Source organism: Squalius cephalus (assembly GCF_949319135.1).
Source record: "Squalius cephalus genome assembly, chromosome: 2".
Taxonomy (NCBI): domain Eukaryota; kingdom Metazoa; phylum Chordata; class Actinopteri; order Cypriniformes; family Leuciscidae; genus Squalius; species Squalius cephalus.
Window position 1 is genome coordinate 5,911,889 of NC_137123.1, and position 17,587 is coordinate 5,929,475.

The 17,587-nt window shown below is 39.0% G+C and overlaps 2 protein-coding genes across 3 annotated transcripts in view; both read right to left on the reverse strand.

Annotated features, from left to right (window-relative positions):
• Nucleotides 1-17,587, reverse strand: part of LOC307154460 (NLR family CARD domain-containing protein 3-like) — a 115,522-nt gene that overhangs the window by 53,760 nt on the left and 44,175 nt on the right.
• LOC307154457 (protein NLRC3-like) overlaps nt 1-17,587 on the reverse strand; it is a 28,688-nt gene that overhangs the window by 1,482 nt on the left and 9,619 nt on the right. The window contains exons 2-6 of one of the 3 annotated variants that reach the window (XM_079864418.1): nt 14,878-15,041; nt 4,628-4,750; nt 2,522-4,402; nt 2,223-2,396; nt 1,956-2,129 (exon numbers count right to left, since the gene is read on the reverse strand). In XM_079864418.1, the coding sequence (XP_079720544.1) occupies nt 1,956-2,129; nt 2,223-2,396; nt 2,522-4,402; nt 4,628-4,750; nt 14,878-15,029 (2,504 nt within the window). In that variant the 5' untranslated portion in view covers nt 15,030-15,041. Of the gene's footprint in view, nt 1-1,955; nt 2,130-2,222; nt 2,397-2,521; nt 4,403-4,627; nt 4,751-14,877; nt 15,100-17,587 lie in introns of all 3 variants that reach the window. The other 2 variants (XM_079864416.1, XM_079864417.1) reach the window with 2 other exon arrangements.

The following is a 17,587-nucleotide window of genomic DNA, read 5'->3' on the forward strand; positions in this document are numbered from 1 at the left end:
GTCCATATTCAAAATATTGGAGAGAGTTGTTTCTCCCACCCCGTCCTCAGAATCGACGCACACACGATTTGCCAGATTGAGAAACGCAGAAGGAATGAGGGCACATGAAAATGGAAAGCGATACATTTCATGTTCCTTTCATGAACCTTACATTGCAAGCTGATCAGCCAATGTAATAATTTGCAATGTTTTTACTGCAGAGGCTTTTTAGGTTGGGTAAAATCTGCAATCTTTGACCCAGTTGTTTGCTGGCTGCAATACGCTGTGTTTTTCACCAACTGGCAACCTGTGTTTCAAAATACTATTGGGCAAATTTGCAGTGTAGCGGGATCACACAGACCAAAACAAAAACAGACATTCAGCCCCGAAAAGCACATTTAAAAGTAGAATAACTGGCTGAAGCATTGTTTTTCATAGAAACTAATAATTGAACTTAGCATGTTTCTTAAATTTCTGCAAGCATATTATGGTAGTTTTACGCTGTAGTAAAAAAAAAAAAAAGAACATTTAAAGGCCCTAATATATTCTTCGCTTAAAGTCCGCGTGAACCGGAAGTTGCAAATAACTGTTGTGACGTATTTCCAAGTGAAACAGAATATTGAACAGAGGGCAGGGTTTTAGTGTCAGCGCTCCTCCTCTCCATCTCTCGCTCATAGCAGACTAACGGTTTGAGGGGAGTGGTTAAGCATTTTTCAACCCAAGCCGTCAAGCCTACGTCATCAGAAAAGGAACGCCATTTCAGACCGGAAGAAACTTTTCAGACTTTGATTAAAGATTACCACGGCAAACTGTGTATTAACTTGCACGGATTAATTGTTCACCACAAGACTAGTAATATGCGCTAACAAAGTAAATAGGGTCAATTTTGATTTCATGTCGACTTTAAAGGGGTCAGCGGATCCCATTTTCCACAAGTTGTTATGATTCTTTAGGGTCTTCAGCAGAGGTGTCCAGGTTCAGAAAGTAAAAGTCCTCCTCAGTAATTTGCTCCAATCACCTGGATTTGCTAATTCAGCCAGGAGATAAAACTAATTAGTGAAATCAGCTGGCTGAGTTCATGAATGGAATAAACATATGGCAGGACTTTTACTTTCTGACCCCTGGACTACACACCTCTGGTCTTCAATTAAAGTATGGAACATACTTTGGTTAAAATTCCTTAATGATTGTGTAAAGCAACACCCTTTTTACCTCCTCAATAACAGCTCTGTTCACAGCGACCCATTTCGGTGCATGTCTCTTTAAATGATAATGAGCAACTGCTCACCACACCCCTCTCTTCTGTGGGGGGCGTGTCAACAGAAGACATGCAAAGGATGAACTGAATAGTAGAAATGAACCAGAGAAAACTTCAATGCCAAAAAAATGCAGAGCCTCAGAGCCACATCTACTTATTACATAATCGCCACGGACCAATGGTACCACTTTTTTTAAAGCTTTTTAAGAAAGTATATAAATAAGCTTTCAATACAGCAGGCCTAGTTAACCCTGCTCCTGGAGAGTTACTGTCCAGCAGAGTTCAGCTCCAACCACAATCAAACACACCTGATCCAGCTAATCAAGTTTACATGAAACTTACAGGCAGGATTGTGAAGTCAAGGGGTTAGAACAGAAGTCTGCAGGAAGGCAGACCTCCAGGAGCAGGGCTGTTACTGATTCATTGTGCACTTTATGAACATTCTCCAGATTTTATCTGCAATCGGTAACTACACTCGCTTCTTTTTATAGTGAAAAAATAATACTGTAGTGTAGTAATTTTAGTAAACCTCTAGTTTTACACCTCTAAAGTTGGATATAACAGATTAATAATGTTGTTCTTACATGAGGTTTATAGATTTTCTGTATTACATCAGAGAAAAGTCAGCAAAAATAATGGGAGCACAACATTTCAAAAAACGTTATTTTAACAAAATATCCCTTTTAGGAAATATATGATTCATAACTAGCCCACATACTTGAGTATCTCCAGTTTGTAGTTTGAATCCTTCAGTTTGTCGTTGAGCAGCTGGACTCCTGATTCTCCTGGGTGATTGTAGCTCAGATCCAGCTCTCTCAGGTGTGAGGGGTTTGAACTCAGAGCTGAAGACAAATAACCACAGCCTTCCTCTGTCACCATACAGCCAGACAACCTACAGACACACACACAGTCAGATCATCAACAAACACACATCAAAATTATGACCGGCTGAGTGTATATATATCCCTTATATGTTTCTCCACACCTCAGTATCTCCAGCTGACAGTTTGGACTCTTTAGTCCATCAGAGAGCAGCTTCAAACCTGAATCCCGCAGGCCATTGTTACTCAGATCCAACTCTCTCAGGAACGAGTTTGAAGATTGAAGGGCGGATGCCACAATTTTACATGACTGGCAACTGAGATTACAGCCAGCAAGACTAAAAGAGAGCAGAACAAAATTTTCTGTCTGCAAATTCTCTAACAGTTAAAATGTATCTGACTGAAGTTATATACACATATTAAGTAACTTAAATGAGTATACAAGAGAGAAAAACACACTCACAGAGCTTTCCTGCAGTTGATCACAGCTGGTATCAGTCTTCTTCTACCCTCGTCTGATGTGTTGTATGTCTTGAGGTCCAGCTCATCCAGCACCTCCTCTGACATCTGAAGCATGTAGGCGATTGTTGAGCAGTGAGCAGGAGAGAGTTTCTTCTCTGAGAGTTTGTCTGATTTCACAAACTCCTGAATCTCTCTGGACAGAGTCTGATCTTTGACTTCCAGCAGACAGAGGAACAGATTGATGGATCTTTCAGCAGAGAGTCCATGTCCATCTTTGATCTTCTCTTTAATGTACTGTGTGGTTCTCCTGATGCTATCTGAGCTGTTCTCTGTGTGTGTCAGTAGATCCTGTAAGAGTCTCTGACTGGACTCCAGTGAGACGCCCAGCAGGAACCACAGACACAGATCCAGGTGTCCATTCTTACTCTTAAGGGCTTTATCTATTGTTTCCCTATGCAGACAATGAACTACATCCAAAAACTTGGATGTGTCGACATCTTTCATTACATAAAGGTAAAACAAATAGAAAGCAGAGAGAAACTCCTGAACACTCAGATGAATGAAGCTGTAGATTTTCCTCTGATGAATCACAGATTCCTCCCTAAAGATCTCAGTGCAAATCCCATAATACACTGAGGCGTCGGTGACGTCTATGCCGCTCTCAATCAGGTCCTCCTCATAGAACATCACATTGCCCTTCATCAGCTGTTTGAAAGCCACTTCAGCAAGTTTCACAATCACTTCTCTATTGGACTGCAGGAGTTTCTCTGGATCTTTCTCTGCATACTTCTGATTCCTCATGTTGATCTGAATCAGCAGGAAGTGGATGTACATTTCAGTCAGAGTTTGAGGGATTTCTGCACTCAGATCTTCTTTCAGCAGCTTTTGAAGGACTGTGGATGAGATCCAGCAGAATACAGGTATGTGGCACATGATGTTAAGGCTTCTTGCTCTTCTGATGTGTGAGATGATTCTGCTGGCTTGATGCTCATCACTGATTCTCTTCCTGAAATATTCCTCCTTCTGAGGCTCATTGAATCCCTGAATCTCTGTCAGATGGTGGATGTATTTGGAGGGGATCTGATTGGCTGCTGCTGGTCTGGAGGTGATCCAGATGAGAGCAGAGGGAAGCAGCTCTCCTTTAATGAGGTTTGACATCAACTCACCCACTGATGAAGTCTCAGTCACATCAGAAACTTTCTGAGCGTCTGAAAACATCAGTGTGATTCTGCTTTCATCCAGACCATCAAGGATGAATACAACTTTACACTCCTCATAAATCTTTGGATCCAGATCTTGAAGTTCAGGATGAAAGTCCAGCAGAAGTCTGTAAAGACTGTACTGATGATCTCGGATCAAGTTCAGCTCTCGAAATGGAAGCACAAACATGAAATCTAAATCCTGATTGGCTTTTCCCTCGGCCCAGTCCAGAATGAACTTCTGAACAGAGACGGTTTTCCCAATTCCAGCGATGCCTTTAGTAAGAACAGTCTTGATTTGGTCTTTCTCCTCACATCCTGGTTCAGGTGAGGCTTTAAAGATGTCATTGCAGTAGATTGGAGTGTCTTGTGAGTGTAGTGTTCTGGGTGTTTTCTCCATCTGTAAAACCTCATGTTCTTCATTCACTCCTTCACTCTCTCCCTCTATGATGTAGAGCTGTGTGTAGATCCTGTTCAGGAGGGTTTCATTCTCTTGGAGTTTGTTTCCCTCAAATAATCTCTCATACTTGTTCTTCATGCTGGTTTTGTGCTGGTATTTGACTCTCTGCAGGTCTCCAGTATCCAGTGTGTGTGTCTGCAGGGCTGCTTCAGTTTTTTTCTGACTGATGAGAGTCTGATAGTGGGATGTAGAGGACGGCCCAGATCTGATCAGCTCCCCCCTGCTGAAAAAATAAGAGAGCAGCAATTCCAGTGATTACATTGAGCATCAGAAATATCATCAATATATCAGTTACTGGATATGACTTTGGTGTCCCTTTTTAAGTTGCACCCTTGTGTAGTGCATATGTCCCTTGTGTAATTTCATTGAGTTTCTTAAATTATTTTAAATGATCTTATATTATCTGAGATGCATAACAGTAAATTAGCCAGTTAATGTTTATACTAACAGAGGGTCAGAGGTCTCTGGTCCATCACTGAAAGTAACGGGTTGCATCATGGATCTGTTACTCTTCAGAGATACACTGCTGGGTTCTGGAGACTCTGATCTCAGTATCTCCCTCCTGCTGATACTGACAAATAAAAACAGAATGTTAGAGCACTAGCTATTAGGGTTACCAAATATTCTGGTACTACAGTAGTATTGCGATACTAAAGATTACTTAAAATACTTAAAAAGATTACTCAAAAATACGGGCGATACCATTGAATTTAAACGGTAGTATCGTCAATATGGTAGTACCGTAAGGAATGTTGAGTGTGGGGCAGGTACACTATTTAAAAAGTTAATATGAACATGCATGCCTGCAAATATATTTGTGCAATGCTTTTCTGCCCTGTGTAGTAAATTCTGTGTAGAATTAGTGCCTTATGGAATGTTTCATTTAATTTTACAATGAAATAAAGTTGCACTTTCACGTAGTTGCTCGCGCTGCAGTTTATCAGAAGAAGGGGTCTGAAATGATTTAAAAATCAAGCATCACTTAAAGGGACACTAGGTAACTTTTTAACCTTAACTGAACAGCTTCGGAGTCAGTGGAATGGTTATATTACTCATTTCGGGTTGAATGGTGGTGGTTTCGCACCCCCCTGGTGCCCGAGAGCGGAAAAAACTCACTTGCAACTTTGGGACGCGGGTCGGTGTCAGGAAGTATCGCGTGATATCAGGTCTCGCGATGTAACGAATTGCTTGACGGCACTGCACACGTACACGCCCCCATTCAAACACCGGCGGGCTAGCTATAAGCAAAGGGCAACAATAGATTGAGTTATGGCTGAGGCTGAGCCTGTAAAAAAGAAGCAGAAAGCTAGGAAATCTTTGTCGGAGGACCAACGAAAGAGGAAACGGGAGACTGACCGAGCAAGAAGTAAGACTCGAGTAAATATATCGGACCGGCTTTTTCAGAATGGTGAGAACTGAGAGAAACAGAAGCCTGCAAAACGGATGCTGATCCTGCTGTTGCACTTGTAAGTTAAGTATCTTTGGAATAAACTGTGTTTAATATTTAAATTTCAAGTAATTGCGACCTCAGGATGTTTGCTATTGTCTGTAAAGGTTTTTATTATGATCGCTGTCTGTTAGGGGCTTACTACGTTACGCTAGATACTATAACTTTGATGTTAGGCATTGTCATTAGCAAACACGTTTGATTTCTGTAGTTGTGTGGCCGTTCCTCTGTCGGTTTTATTTGTGTAACTTACACTTTTATTTTATGTCACTAAGTCAACGCGTCTGATAGTAGGCAATATCAGACGCGCAAAATGTTGCACATATCATGATCGAGCTAGAAAAAACGTTCTGATGTTTTCTTAGACAAGCAAAGGTAAACCATCATTCTACCAGATGAACTTATAGACCTTGCTAATATAACTTTAGACAAATATTAGCCTCCGATATATATATTTTTTTTATGCTCATGCCCATTCTCCCAAAAACAAACAAACAAACAAACAAACAAACACGAAAGCAGTAGTTCGCCTCGTTCATATCGTTCGTTCCCGGTAAAAATACTAGTATGCATGACAACACAATAAATAAAAAAATCGCCATCAGTTGGAAAGAAAGTATTGCTTTACTTGCCTCGGTAGACATAACTGGTTTTGAAATAGCCGGTTCCTCTGCTCAGCTAGGTTGACAGCTGATCAGCTGGGTTGCTCGTGGCGAGGGGGGAGGGACAACAGTTCGTTTTTACGACAGAGTGTTTGAAAGCATTATACTACCAGACACTAGGGGGAGCTCGTAGAGAAAAAACACTCAGACTTGCATAATGCCCCTTTAATCAACATTCGATAAGGCACTAATCACATTATATGTTCAAATATATATTAAATCATATTATAATGATTGGAATTTTTTTATATACATGTTCTGCTCTCCAATCAGGGTTGGAAATATGTGGAAAGAAGATATGTGGCCAAAAATGCTCCTAAAATTTCAACAATGTGACACGAGCAAGAGTGCTGTTTTTTATTTCATATCTGAATGAATCTGTGTTTTTGAACAAAAGGGGGCGAATCACTAATTCACTAAGCCATTCATATAAACAGTAATTTGTTTTGTTCCTGAATGATTCAGCTGTTTTGAACGAATCAGTTGAAGGATTAAGTGACTCAATCATTAAAACTTGCTGCCACCTATGGGCGGCTTTAGATTCCCATCTAAAAGTAGGCCAATTCATAAATTTTTTAACATTTCCTATTTCTAAATTCCGAATTTTATATTTAAAACATTAAATTATGCAATTGTAATTGCAATGTAAATGCATAAATACCACATCTAAATGTCACTTCATGCAGCCTCTGTGCTACTGTGCACTACTAAGATTAATTATGTTTACACTAATTTCATTCGATTGGTAACAATAGCCAATTATTCATTCAGAGGAAATCTGGTCTGTTTTGTCTTTGTATGTATTTATGAAAGTTTGGTTCATTTTGTAGATTTTAATTATAAACTAGATGAGTAAAGTTTGTAAACAAACTTAAAAGTTGGCTTGAGAAAGCTAGACCAGAAAGTTTGAACTAGTTTTAACAGCTAACACCGCAAGTTTTAAGGTTTACAGGTAGCAATTTTAAAAGATAGAATGTTCGATAGGCATACAGGCAGATAGACAGACAGACAGACAGATAGACAGACAGACAGATAGATAGACAGATAGACAGACAGTCAGACAGTCAGATATATAGACAGATAGATAGACAGATAGATAGATTAATTGAGGAGAAGCGCACTAGCCTCAGTCTGGAATGTGTGGACACTTGTTCTTGCATAGCAACAGTGGGACTCCATCTTAATGGAAACTAGTGAAAATTTGGTTATATAATGTGTGCGTGCCTTTGTGTGTGTGTGTGTTTGCATGGATGATTTACATGAAATGTAATGTGTGTGCAATGTTTAAGCTGGCTCTCAGTTCAATAAAATAAACTTCATTTTAGATTTTTTTCAACTAAGGTGGGAATGCTCTGATTTGTACTGTATTTTTAGCTAAAAAAAAAAAAAAAAAAACACAACACGGGAGTGGGAGGGAAAGGAGTAATTTTTTCTTGGATAGGGACAGGACAGGATTTAATTTTTTGTGGTAGTGGGATGGGAGAGGTTTGAAAATCCACTCCTGTTTCACTCTCTGTGAACCCAGACACATCAGCGTTTGGGTTTCCAGCATATTTGGGACTTCCACAACAGGTACAAAGCAGCATTAGTATGGAGCTAGAATTGTGTCTTTGTTACATGCAAGAAAATAAATGATCTGAGAGAGAAAAAAATGTTTGAGAGAAAAAGTGATCACACTGATAGCGAAAAAGCATTTCATGAGAGAAAAAAGAATATCTGTGAGAAAATGTTTTCATACCAATAGCAAAAAATAATAATATTTGAGACTAAAAAAAGTTTTGAGAGAAAGTATTTTCTCATAGAACATAAAAAAATATAAATTTGATTTTTTTTAAATTATTTCTGAGAAAAAAAAAATCTCTCTCAAAATACTTTCTCTATATATAAAAAATATATATATATTTTGCTATCAGTGTGAAAACATTTTCTCTAAAAGTGTTTCACTCAAAACGCTTTTCTTTGCTCTCGATGCAATTTCTTGCTCTCGTGTCAGGATTTTGCTTTTGCTGTGAAAATTGTGTCATGGGCTGGGCCACGTTCCTATTGATTGAATATTGTATCGTAAATAAATAAATGTTCTTTCTTAAAATACAGGGTGCATAAGTCTGGATGTCACCCCTATGTTAAATTCCCATAGAGGCAGGCAGATTTTTATTTTTAAAGGCCAGTAACTTCATGGATCCAGGATACTATGCATCCTGATAAAGTTCACAATGAATCTGCCTGCCTCTATGGGAATTTAACATAGGGGTGTCCAGACTTATGCACCCTGTATTTTAAGGAAGAACATTTATTTATGTATGATACATTATTCATTCACAAAGAAAATTGGTGTCCTTAACCCTCTGGGGTCTGAGGGGTTTTTGGGGTCCTTGAGATGTTCTGACATGCCCTGACATTTGTGCTTTTTTCAGTTGCTTATAAACATATTAATGGCAAAGGTGTAAATTCACTCTATTTAGCACAAACAGGGCTACCATAATATGTGAACAACTTGCATGTACATGTTTGTATTTTTGATAGAATAATGTTTATGCATGGTTTTTTCAAAAACAAAAAACTAAAGTTTCTGAAATAAGGCCATAAAACACATTCTAAATATATGTAAATAAGACTTTTGACTAATGGATGACGTTGCCTAGAATTTTTTCTTCAAAATTATGTGAAAATCATCCTGCCTAATCATTCACATAACACAATACATTGATTTAAATCTTGTAAAACACTTTTTGTTTGGAAAGGCCATATGGGGGTGGGCGTGATTCACACCTGCGGAGTCAATGGGGCCCGCATAATGAGGCTGCATACGTAATGAGCCTTTCATTCAGGTGTGTGACTGAGCCACAAGAATGCAAGGACAATATATAACTGGTTTGTTGTTTTTTTCCACAAATTTTGCTTGCAAATTGTACAATATCCAAGGTAAACATTTCTAGTAATTGTGCAGTTAATTGTTCTCATACTGTATTTTCAGATTTGGAATATATTCTCTTCCCAAATGTGTCACTTATAAAGCATAATAAAATTATTTAAAGAGAAGGCTTATAATGACCTTTTAAGATTTTGTTTACATCTATCCTTATATATATATATATATATATATATATATATATATATATATATATTTTTTTTTTTTTTTTTTTTTTTTTTTTTTTTTTTTTTTTTAAGGTTATACAATTACAACAACATTTAAAATTGTAACAATATTTCCAGTGTAATCTTTCTTTGTATTCGCGATTCATATTAAAACAGTATTTTTGCCAGCTGTAGTAGCTCCACAACAGCGCGCATCTGTGCGTTCATTCATTCATAGAAACGCGATTCATATTTAAACAGTATTTTTGCCAGCTGTAGTAGCTCCACAACAGCACGCATCTGTGCGTTCGTTCGTTCATTCATTCATACACAGAAACGCGATTCATATTTAAACAGTATTTTTGCCAGCTGTAGTAGCTCCACAACAGCACGCATCTGTGCGTTCGTTCGTTCATTCATTCATACACAGAAACGCGATTCATATTTAAACAGTATTTTTGCCAGCTGTAGTAGCTCCACAACAGCACGCATCTTTGCGTTCATTCATTCCGATTAGAACAAAGCAAACAGAACTGACCTAATTCCTCAGCGGGATCCGTTTGCTCCTCGAAATGATACTTCCAGAACTTCTGAGGTAAATTTTTGCAGGATTATTAACAAGATAGTATTATTCCTCACAGCATCGTAAAGTACATAAGTCTGAAAGTGAACTCGCGGTGTGTGTTATCCAGCGGATGTGGGCGTTTCACAGGTTTGTATGGATCGCCTCACATTTGCGTTTGAATAGCGCGCGCTCTCCGTGGGCGGAGCACATTAAAACTTAAAGGGGGGGTGAATTGCTGTTTCATGCATACTGAGTTTTTTACACTGTTAAAGAGTTGGATTCCCATGCTAAACATGGACAAAGTTTCAAAAGTTAAGTTGTACGTTTGAAGGAGTATTTTTGTTCCAAAAATACTCCTTCCGGTTTGTCACAAGTTTCGGAAAGTTTTTTTCGAGTATGGCTCTGTCTTACGTAAGATAGAGCGGAATTTCCTTATATGGGTCCTAAGGGCACTTCTCCGCGGCCGCGCGCGCACTCGCAGACCAGAGAGAGAAGAGAGCGAAAGCAGTACGTTACCTCAAAGCGCTATGCTCGGCTTTTAGGGAAGTCAATGTCACCAAATAAGTGGGTTTTTGGTTGGCAGGGCAAGACAACCCTGCACAGATTCCCAAAGAACCCAGCGTTAAGGGAATAGTGGATGGAGTTTGTTTTTTCGAAGCATCAACGGAGGTTGTGCACGACTCTTTGTTCCCTGCATTTCGACGATGATTGTTTTATAAACAAAGCCCAGATCGACTTATTTGCAGATCGTCTAATGCTTAAGGATCGAGCAGTCACGGTGAGTAAACTACTTCAAATGTCTCTCTGTGTTGTTGTTAGATCAGTTAGCACAGCTATAGCACACCGCCCACACGGCCCGCCCCCAGCCGCTCGGTTTTTTCCGGAAAGACTCGGTACAGCCAATCTTTCACCTCTAAATATAATAAAACTAAAGACGTTTTGGAGATATGAAGGATGCAATACTACTCTATAGGTACTCAAGATTAACAGGAGATTGAGTGAAAATGAGCATTTCACCCCCCCTTTAATTAGCTGAGATGAGAACGACTGACATCTCTCTCTTTGCATACATATTACATAAACTGTGAATATTTGTTTTTTATAAAAATTACTTCAATATGTAACAACATTGGCTATCGAATCATTCGTCGTTGGTTTGAATTAACAAATTCAAATACTCTGTGTTGCTAAAAACATTTCTTCCTGAATACAAAAGCTGGTGCACTTTGAACTCGTGAGTGCAAATCAGGCTTCGGCTCCAGCTAGTCGGCGACCAATTGACTTTTACGACACTAGTTTCACCTCAGAGACATTCCAAACCCCCCCTTTCCCCTCTCTGGACCACAGAGAGATAACGAAACTTGAAACTTTCTACACACAGACACACACACACACACAAACATCCTCCTATAGAAATATAGTTTTAATGTATGTAACTCAGATTTGGGTTTGACCTTCCTGTATGCATGTTTTATTAATTTGTTTGATCATATAATTATGATTTTCTAGAGGTGTGGTTTTGAAATGTATTCTTTAATCAATAGTGTTTTAGTTAGAGAAGGTTCACTAACATTCTCTGGCAATCCCTTCCCCCCTGTGTTGAACTGTGTTTTATTGCCTAATGGAATGTCCAGCAACAGAGATTTTAGGAGTGGAGCAGAGTTAGTGTTAATCTTTAACCCTACTTAAATCCTACATTTTCTATATGTATAACCATTGAAGAAATATGTAAACCTGAATGTAATTTCTCTTTTCCACGATTGTTCTTCTCTGTGATGGGTTTTTGTATTCTTGTAAACCTTAAAGGAATAATGTTTCAGATGTGCACCCTGTTGCAATCATAGATATGCCATGTGGATCTTTTTAAAAGTCCAATTTTCATTTCCATTTGTAAATGTACATCACATTTTGGGTTAATCTTATTCCTAGATTGTTAGTAGAACTCTTAATGCTTATTTTACAGAATAAGAAGTCATTTCTATGCCGTAGCTTTTAAACATACCAAATGTGGTCTTGAATTGAACCTCCATATACCCGTAGGAAAGATATGGGTACCAAATTATGATAAAATGCATTTTACTGCAGTTATAATTGTTTAAAGTAGAAATGGCATGATCCTAAGACTGTCATAAAACATGCAAATCGAACTCCTAAGTGAGACAAAGGAAATTTCTCCCGCCTGGAATTTCGCGTTCCAATTGGCCCAAGCGCCAGGGAGGAGGAATTTTTCGCTACCCTAGAAAAGCGGAACACTCCGCGTTCCGTTCAGTTGAGTTCGGTATTTTCTTTCGTCTTGTTTGTTCCTGCTTGTTTGAACCCTCCTCATCAGGGAGACCATCAATGGCTCCCGTTTAGGGGGCTTTATATTTTATTTTATTTAAGTCTTTTAGTTTTGTTTCGTCTTCGAACTTCAGCCGACAACTTCAACTCAAAGGAAAAGACTCTGTTGAAAATCCCGCGGCGCGCGCTCCTCTTCATGGAGGACGTGCACGAGCACTGCGTCTGAGGAAATTCCTGGCTCCATGGGACCTAGGGAGTCCTCATCTCCGTTTAATTTTCTTTACTAAGTTTTATTTTCATATTCGTTACTCCCTCCACAAAGGGAACTGAACTCTGAATCATGTTTCTGGCCACTTCACGTTTCAGTGAACCTTTAAACTGCGCGCGAGTCTGCTCGCCCCGAAGACACGAGGAAACACGCCCCGCTCTTAAAGGAGCTCTTCTTCAGCAAATACAAAGAGAACCATGTGCCATGCAAGTATCGATTATTGAATTGAACTTATAATGTGATTTCTTTGTTGTCTCTTACGGGTTACTGTCTGTGATTTTGCCATGCTGAGATCATCTCGGTGATCTCTCTCGTCCTGAAACTTTAGTTTCACTTTCTCCCTTCCTCTCCCTCTCTCATCTGTTATCCGTTTAGTCTTGTATTTTGTTTACGTTTCCTGTACATACATATTTACTCGTGTAAATTGTAGAACTTGTATTCCTTAGTTCGATGTAGTATTAGTCCAATTATTAAATTCCATATGCCCTTGACTGACTCTGATTTAATTGCCCATGTTACTTAGTCCCTGAAATGTTCGATCTTAGCTATATGCTTTATCTTGGTAGGCTACGATTTAAGTAACCTAATTTTAGTCTACAAACACCGAGAGTGTCTTTTCAAGGCCTGGAAAAGATACTCTTTCTCGTGTTTGTAAGAAGGATAATTTTCCTTGAGAGTTAAGTTAATCTTACGTATGTTTGCTGGACAAACAGATTGTTTGATAACTAAATTAATTCCATTAAAGTTATCCCATAACTTCGAGCTGAAATAAGAACAATTGATGTATTAATGACGAACCATAACCCGTTATGGTAATCGTTCATATATCAATCTAGTTCAGCTGCGATAAATTAATGTAACTGTATTATGCAAAATATTAATCATATTCATGATTAATTATTAAAATTCCCTATAGATCATTTGAGCTAATATTAATATTAATGTACAACCCATTGTTGCTACAATTTAAAAGAAGAGAATTCAAGCTTCATGCCTGTGTGACTGTATGCCTGTTTGACTGAGTATTCGCTGAGTTACAGTTCATTTTCGGACGCGTTTCAGAATTGACTTCACTGACGGAGAGTAGGCAGAACTCGCATCATGTTTATTTTTCTTTATTTGGCGAAAAGCACAACACTTTGTTTTTATTATGAGCATACACAAAAAAAATACACACTAAACAGGATCGATTGATGTATAACACAAGCATATAAGATAAAAATAAAAAAAAATTGTTTTGTTTTTTTGCACTCATATGGAAAAAAACGAGCCTATCGCGCCGGCGCGATAGCCGACCTCAGGGGGTTAAAGGTTGGATTTTTCCTAATTTTTTAAATTAAGGCATTAAGTTCAATTTCCAAAAGATGATTTTTTTTATTCCTCTTTTTAGTCAACTTTAGCATGGGTGTCTAAACTTACAGTATGCATAGCATTGTAGGTCCACAGTTTTACAACGAATGGTAAAACACCTGTTGGAAAGCATCTTTTGCAGCGATTTTTGTGTGAGCACATCAGTGAACACCCCTGACCACTTGGCGAGTTTCACGTCTTTGTAAACGAAAGTTTAATGCATTTTAGGAAGGATTGTTCTAGTGCACATATGCAACCATTGTGGAGGTGGGGGGGGAAAGCAAAAGAAACCGAAAATTTTCGGGACAGAAACATGTTTAAATTTCAATCTTAACCGTTCTATTTCATCAGAAACAATTTGTAAACAGGGCTTTAAGTGTAAAATACCGAACTTGTCCTTCAAGACGAATGCATGTATTCAATACCGGTAATGATGAGCATCCATTTTCTTTCTCTGTTTACAACTCATAACCGATTGATTTTACGAAGAAACTCGTCAGGAAGGGCATTTTGACTTAATTTTCCGTGGACATGTCCGTTCAAGCACAAATAGATAAGAAAGGGAAGGGAATTCGGTGTTCATGGACTTCTCGTGTTGTCTGCGTGGCTCTGTCTGCGCACACAAAACAGTGCGCGAGTTACAGTCTTCTTGCACTTGATGTTTAAACTGACAGGACTTTAAAACATGCAAATGATAAACTATCACTCTATGATGGTTAAACTTAGCAATTAATCTGGCGAACCGGACGGCATCTGGCGCACATCGCAATATCGATCCTAAAACGATACATCGCACAGCCCTACTTTTCATACAAAGCCATTTAAAGCAAACTACACATACATTACTAGAAAGAGAGAGAGATAGTGGTTTAAAAGGATTTAGTCAAGAGAAGTCTTTAGACACATCTTGAAAACTGCAAGCAAGGAAAGTGATTGAGTGCTTCTCTGTGAAGTTTCAGTATCAGCACTCACCCACTGCAGGCTTCTGGAATACACTGTAAATCACTTTGAATAAAAGCATCTGCCAGTCCTAAAATGGCCAGTGTCTCACCTGGGGTCAGAGGTCACTGTTGCATCACTGGATCCAGACGGAAGATTCCTCATGGATTGATCACTTTTCACAGACACACAGCTGGATCCAGGAGATGGAGGACTCGTTTCAGAGGCAGTGTCCTCATCTTTTCTCTCATTATGGAGACTCATTTTAGTTTTCTCCTGCTCTCATTTGCCAAAAGAGTGTGGAGAGACTGATTTCAGACCTTTATTGTGGAAACTTAGAGTTTAGAGTTAAATTCAGTAGCACAATTATACAATACAACAAAGCAAAAATTACAACGTTAGTACAGTCTTAATCTACATGACATTGCAATCTAACTATTTTCCCCATATTAACATGCAAAAATAGCTCAATGTAACAAAAAATAATAGTCAATAGTGATTCAAAAGTAATTTACTCATAATAATAGTTATTCTTCTTAATATCTCTATACATTTTTACTAACTTTAATAAAGTGCCCTTATTTTTATTATACTGCCCTTTTTTTCCAGTTTGTTTTTTAACAGAACATGTATTTTATTAAACAGAGCTGGATACACTTCTCTCCTCTTCTTCACCAAGCAAGAACACAACAAAAATTAAATTTACGATTTAAGTTGTTGGAATTACTAAATTATTCGATTTATGCATTAGAATGCCTATTCACAAACAAATTAAAGCTATCTCCTGTGATTTTACCATCTCTTATACTGTTGAGAAAGGCACCGTCCGCTCATAATAGTGTCACGTTTAAAGTAGGGGTGGCACGGACATGAAAAAACAACCGAACCGTTCGGTTCGCGTGTCTCGGTTCGGTGCGTGTGTGCATGACACAGTTCGACGCATGCGCAATGTAGCCTCGTGCCCGTGCTAATACAAGGCTAAATCATAAATCAGATAGAATAACACAGGGTTCACCAATCTCGGTCCTGGAGGGCCGCTGTCCTGCAGAGTTTAGCTCCAACCAGCTCCAACACACCTGTTTGAAAGTTTCTAGTATGCCTAGTGAGGCCTTGAATAGCTGGTTCAGGTGTGTTTAATTGGGGTTGGAGCTAAACTCTGCAGGACAGCGGCCCTCCAGGACCGAGATTGGTGAACCCTGGAATAACATTACGATGTCCAGCAATCGATTTAAATAGTGCACTGGGTTTACTTAGACATTTAATGAGATCTACTCCACTATATGTTGTTTTTTTCATGTGAATAAATACATAGATCGACTGTTTAACGTATGTACATTAATGGTCCAGTGGCAGAACTTTTGCCAAGCGTGTCAGAGGTTCTGAGTTCTAATCCGCACTCGTATATATTTTTTCTTTTTCATCAAAACCGATTATGTTTATCAGTGGTTGTATATCAAGCAGGGACAGATTTGTGTGAATTTTGTTTTGTGATTTCACCAGAATGAATAGAGAGTCTCCACAACGGATTGAAGCGCACGTCCGAGTGAAGACTGCAGCGTGTGCGCGAGCCACAAGAGAACACTGTATCAGCGCCACTGATCGCAGCGGCAACGAGCACTTTGATCACTTGATTAAAAAAAAAAACACATTTCAGCGCTAGATTGCTTCTTATTTAACAAATGAGCGAAAATAATACTTTGCTAGTTAACTGGAGATGCTTTATTTATTTGTATTGGTACATCCATGTTTCAAAAGTGGTGGGGATAATATCGACTCTGGCAAAAAAATGGTGGGGACATGTCCCACCTGCAAATTACCAGCGCTGGAATTCCGTACCACCCCCGGGCGCCGCCATTGGCTTACAAGCCATCACCTGCTGTAAGCATCCCATTGACTCCCATTCATTTTGGCATCACTTTGACAGCGAATAACTTTACATCTGAGGCGTTTAAAGACTCCATTTGTCCATTGTTTATTTCTAAAGAAACAACAATGTATAAAAGGCTCCATTACCTTGTATCTTACGTTATGGCCCCGTAGAAGCAGTTTTTGTAAAAGTAGGCTAACGATTGCGTCATAACCACGCGACTCTCTGGAAATTACCGTATAGACAGGAGGAGAAGCTCGCAGGCAATCGGGGGGACGTGGAGGCATAAAGTCTGATAAAGTCAAGGGAGAAGCCCACAGAGAATCATAAAGTTGCTCCTACTCCTAGCTCATGGACAGCTCCTACTCACGCTCTCCGTCTCTGCAAGATTCAGAAGGGAATGATTCAGATTTCCCTTGGCACAGCTACTAGAAGACTTACAACTGTCAGAAAGGCTGCTCACATCACATCTACGTCATCAAGCTCAGTTTGAGTCTGTGCAGTACGCTCAGCCATCATGAAGTGAGTGCTTCTAATTTGCTTCACTTTTCTCCGTTGAAACCTATGGGGTCGCTGTGTCCAGTTTATATACTATGCAAATTGCGCCTATGATGACGAGACACAAGGAAAAATTGACAAAGAACTGTCCGACACAGCCACTTAGCTCTCACTACAGATGGATGGACCTCCAGGGCCACTGAAAGTTTCCTCACGGTAACCGCTCACTCACTCACTCACTATATTACCTTGAAATGGGAAATGAGAAGCTGCGTTTTGCAAACACGCCCCATTTATGAAATAAATAAATTAATAATTAGATAATTAAGCTGTATATCATCTGCTGAAGTAAATTTTTGGAGTGTAAAGATTAAAAGAAAAAATAACAACAAGAACCGTACAGAACCAAAAACCGTGACCCTAAAACCGTGATACGAACCGAACCGTGGGTTTTGTG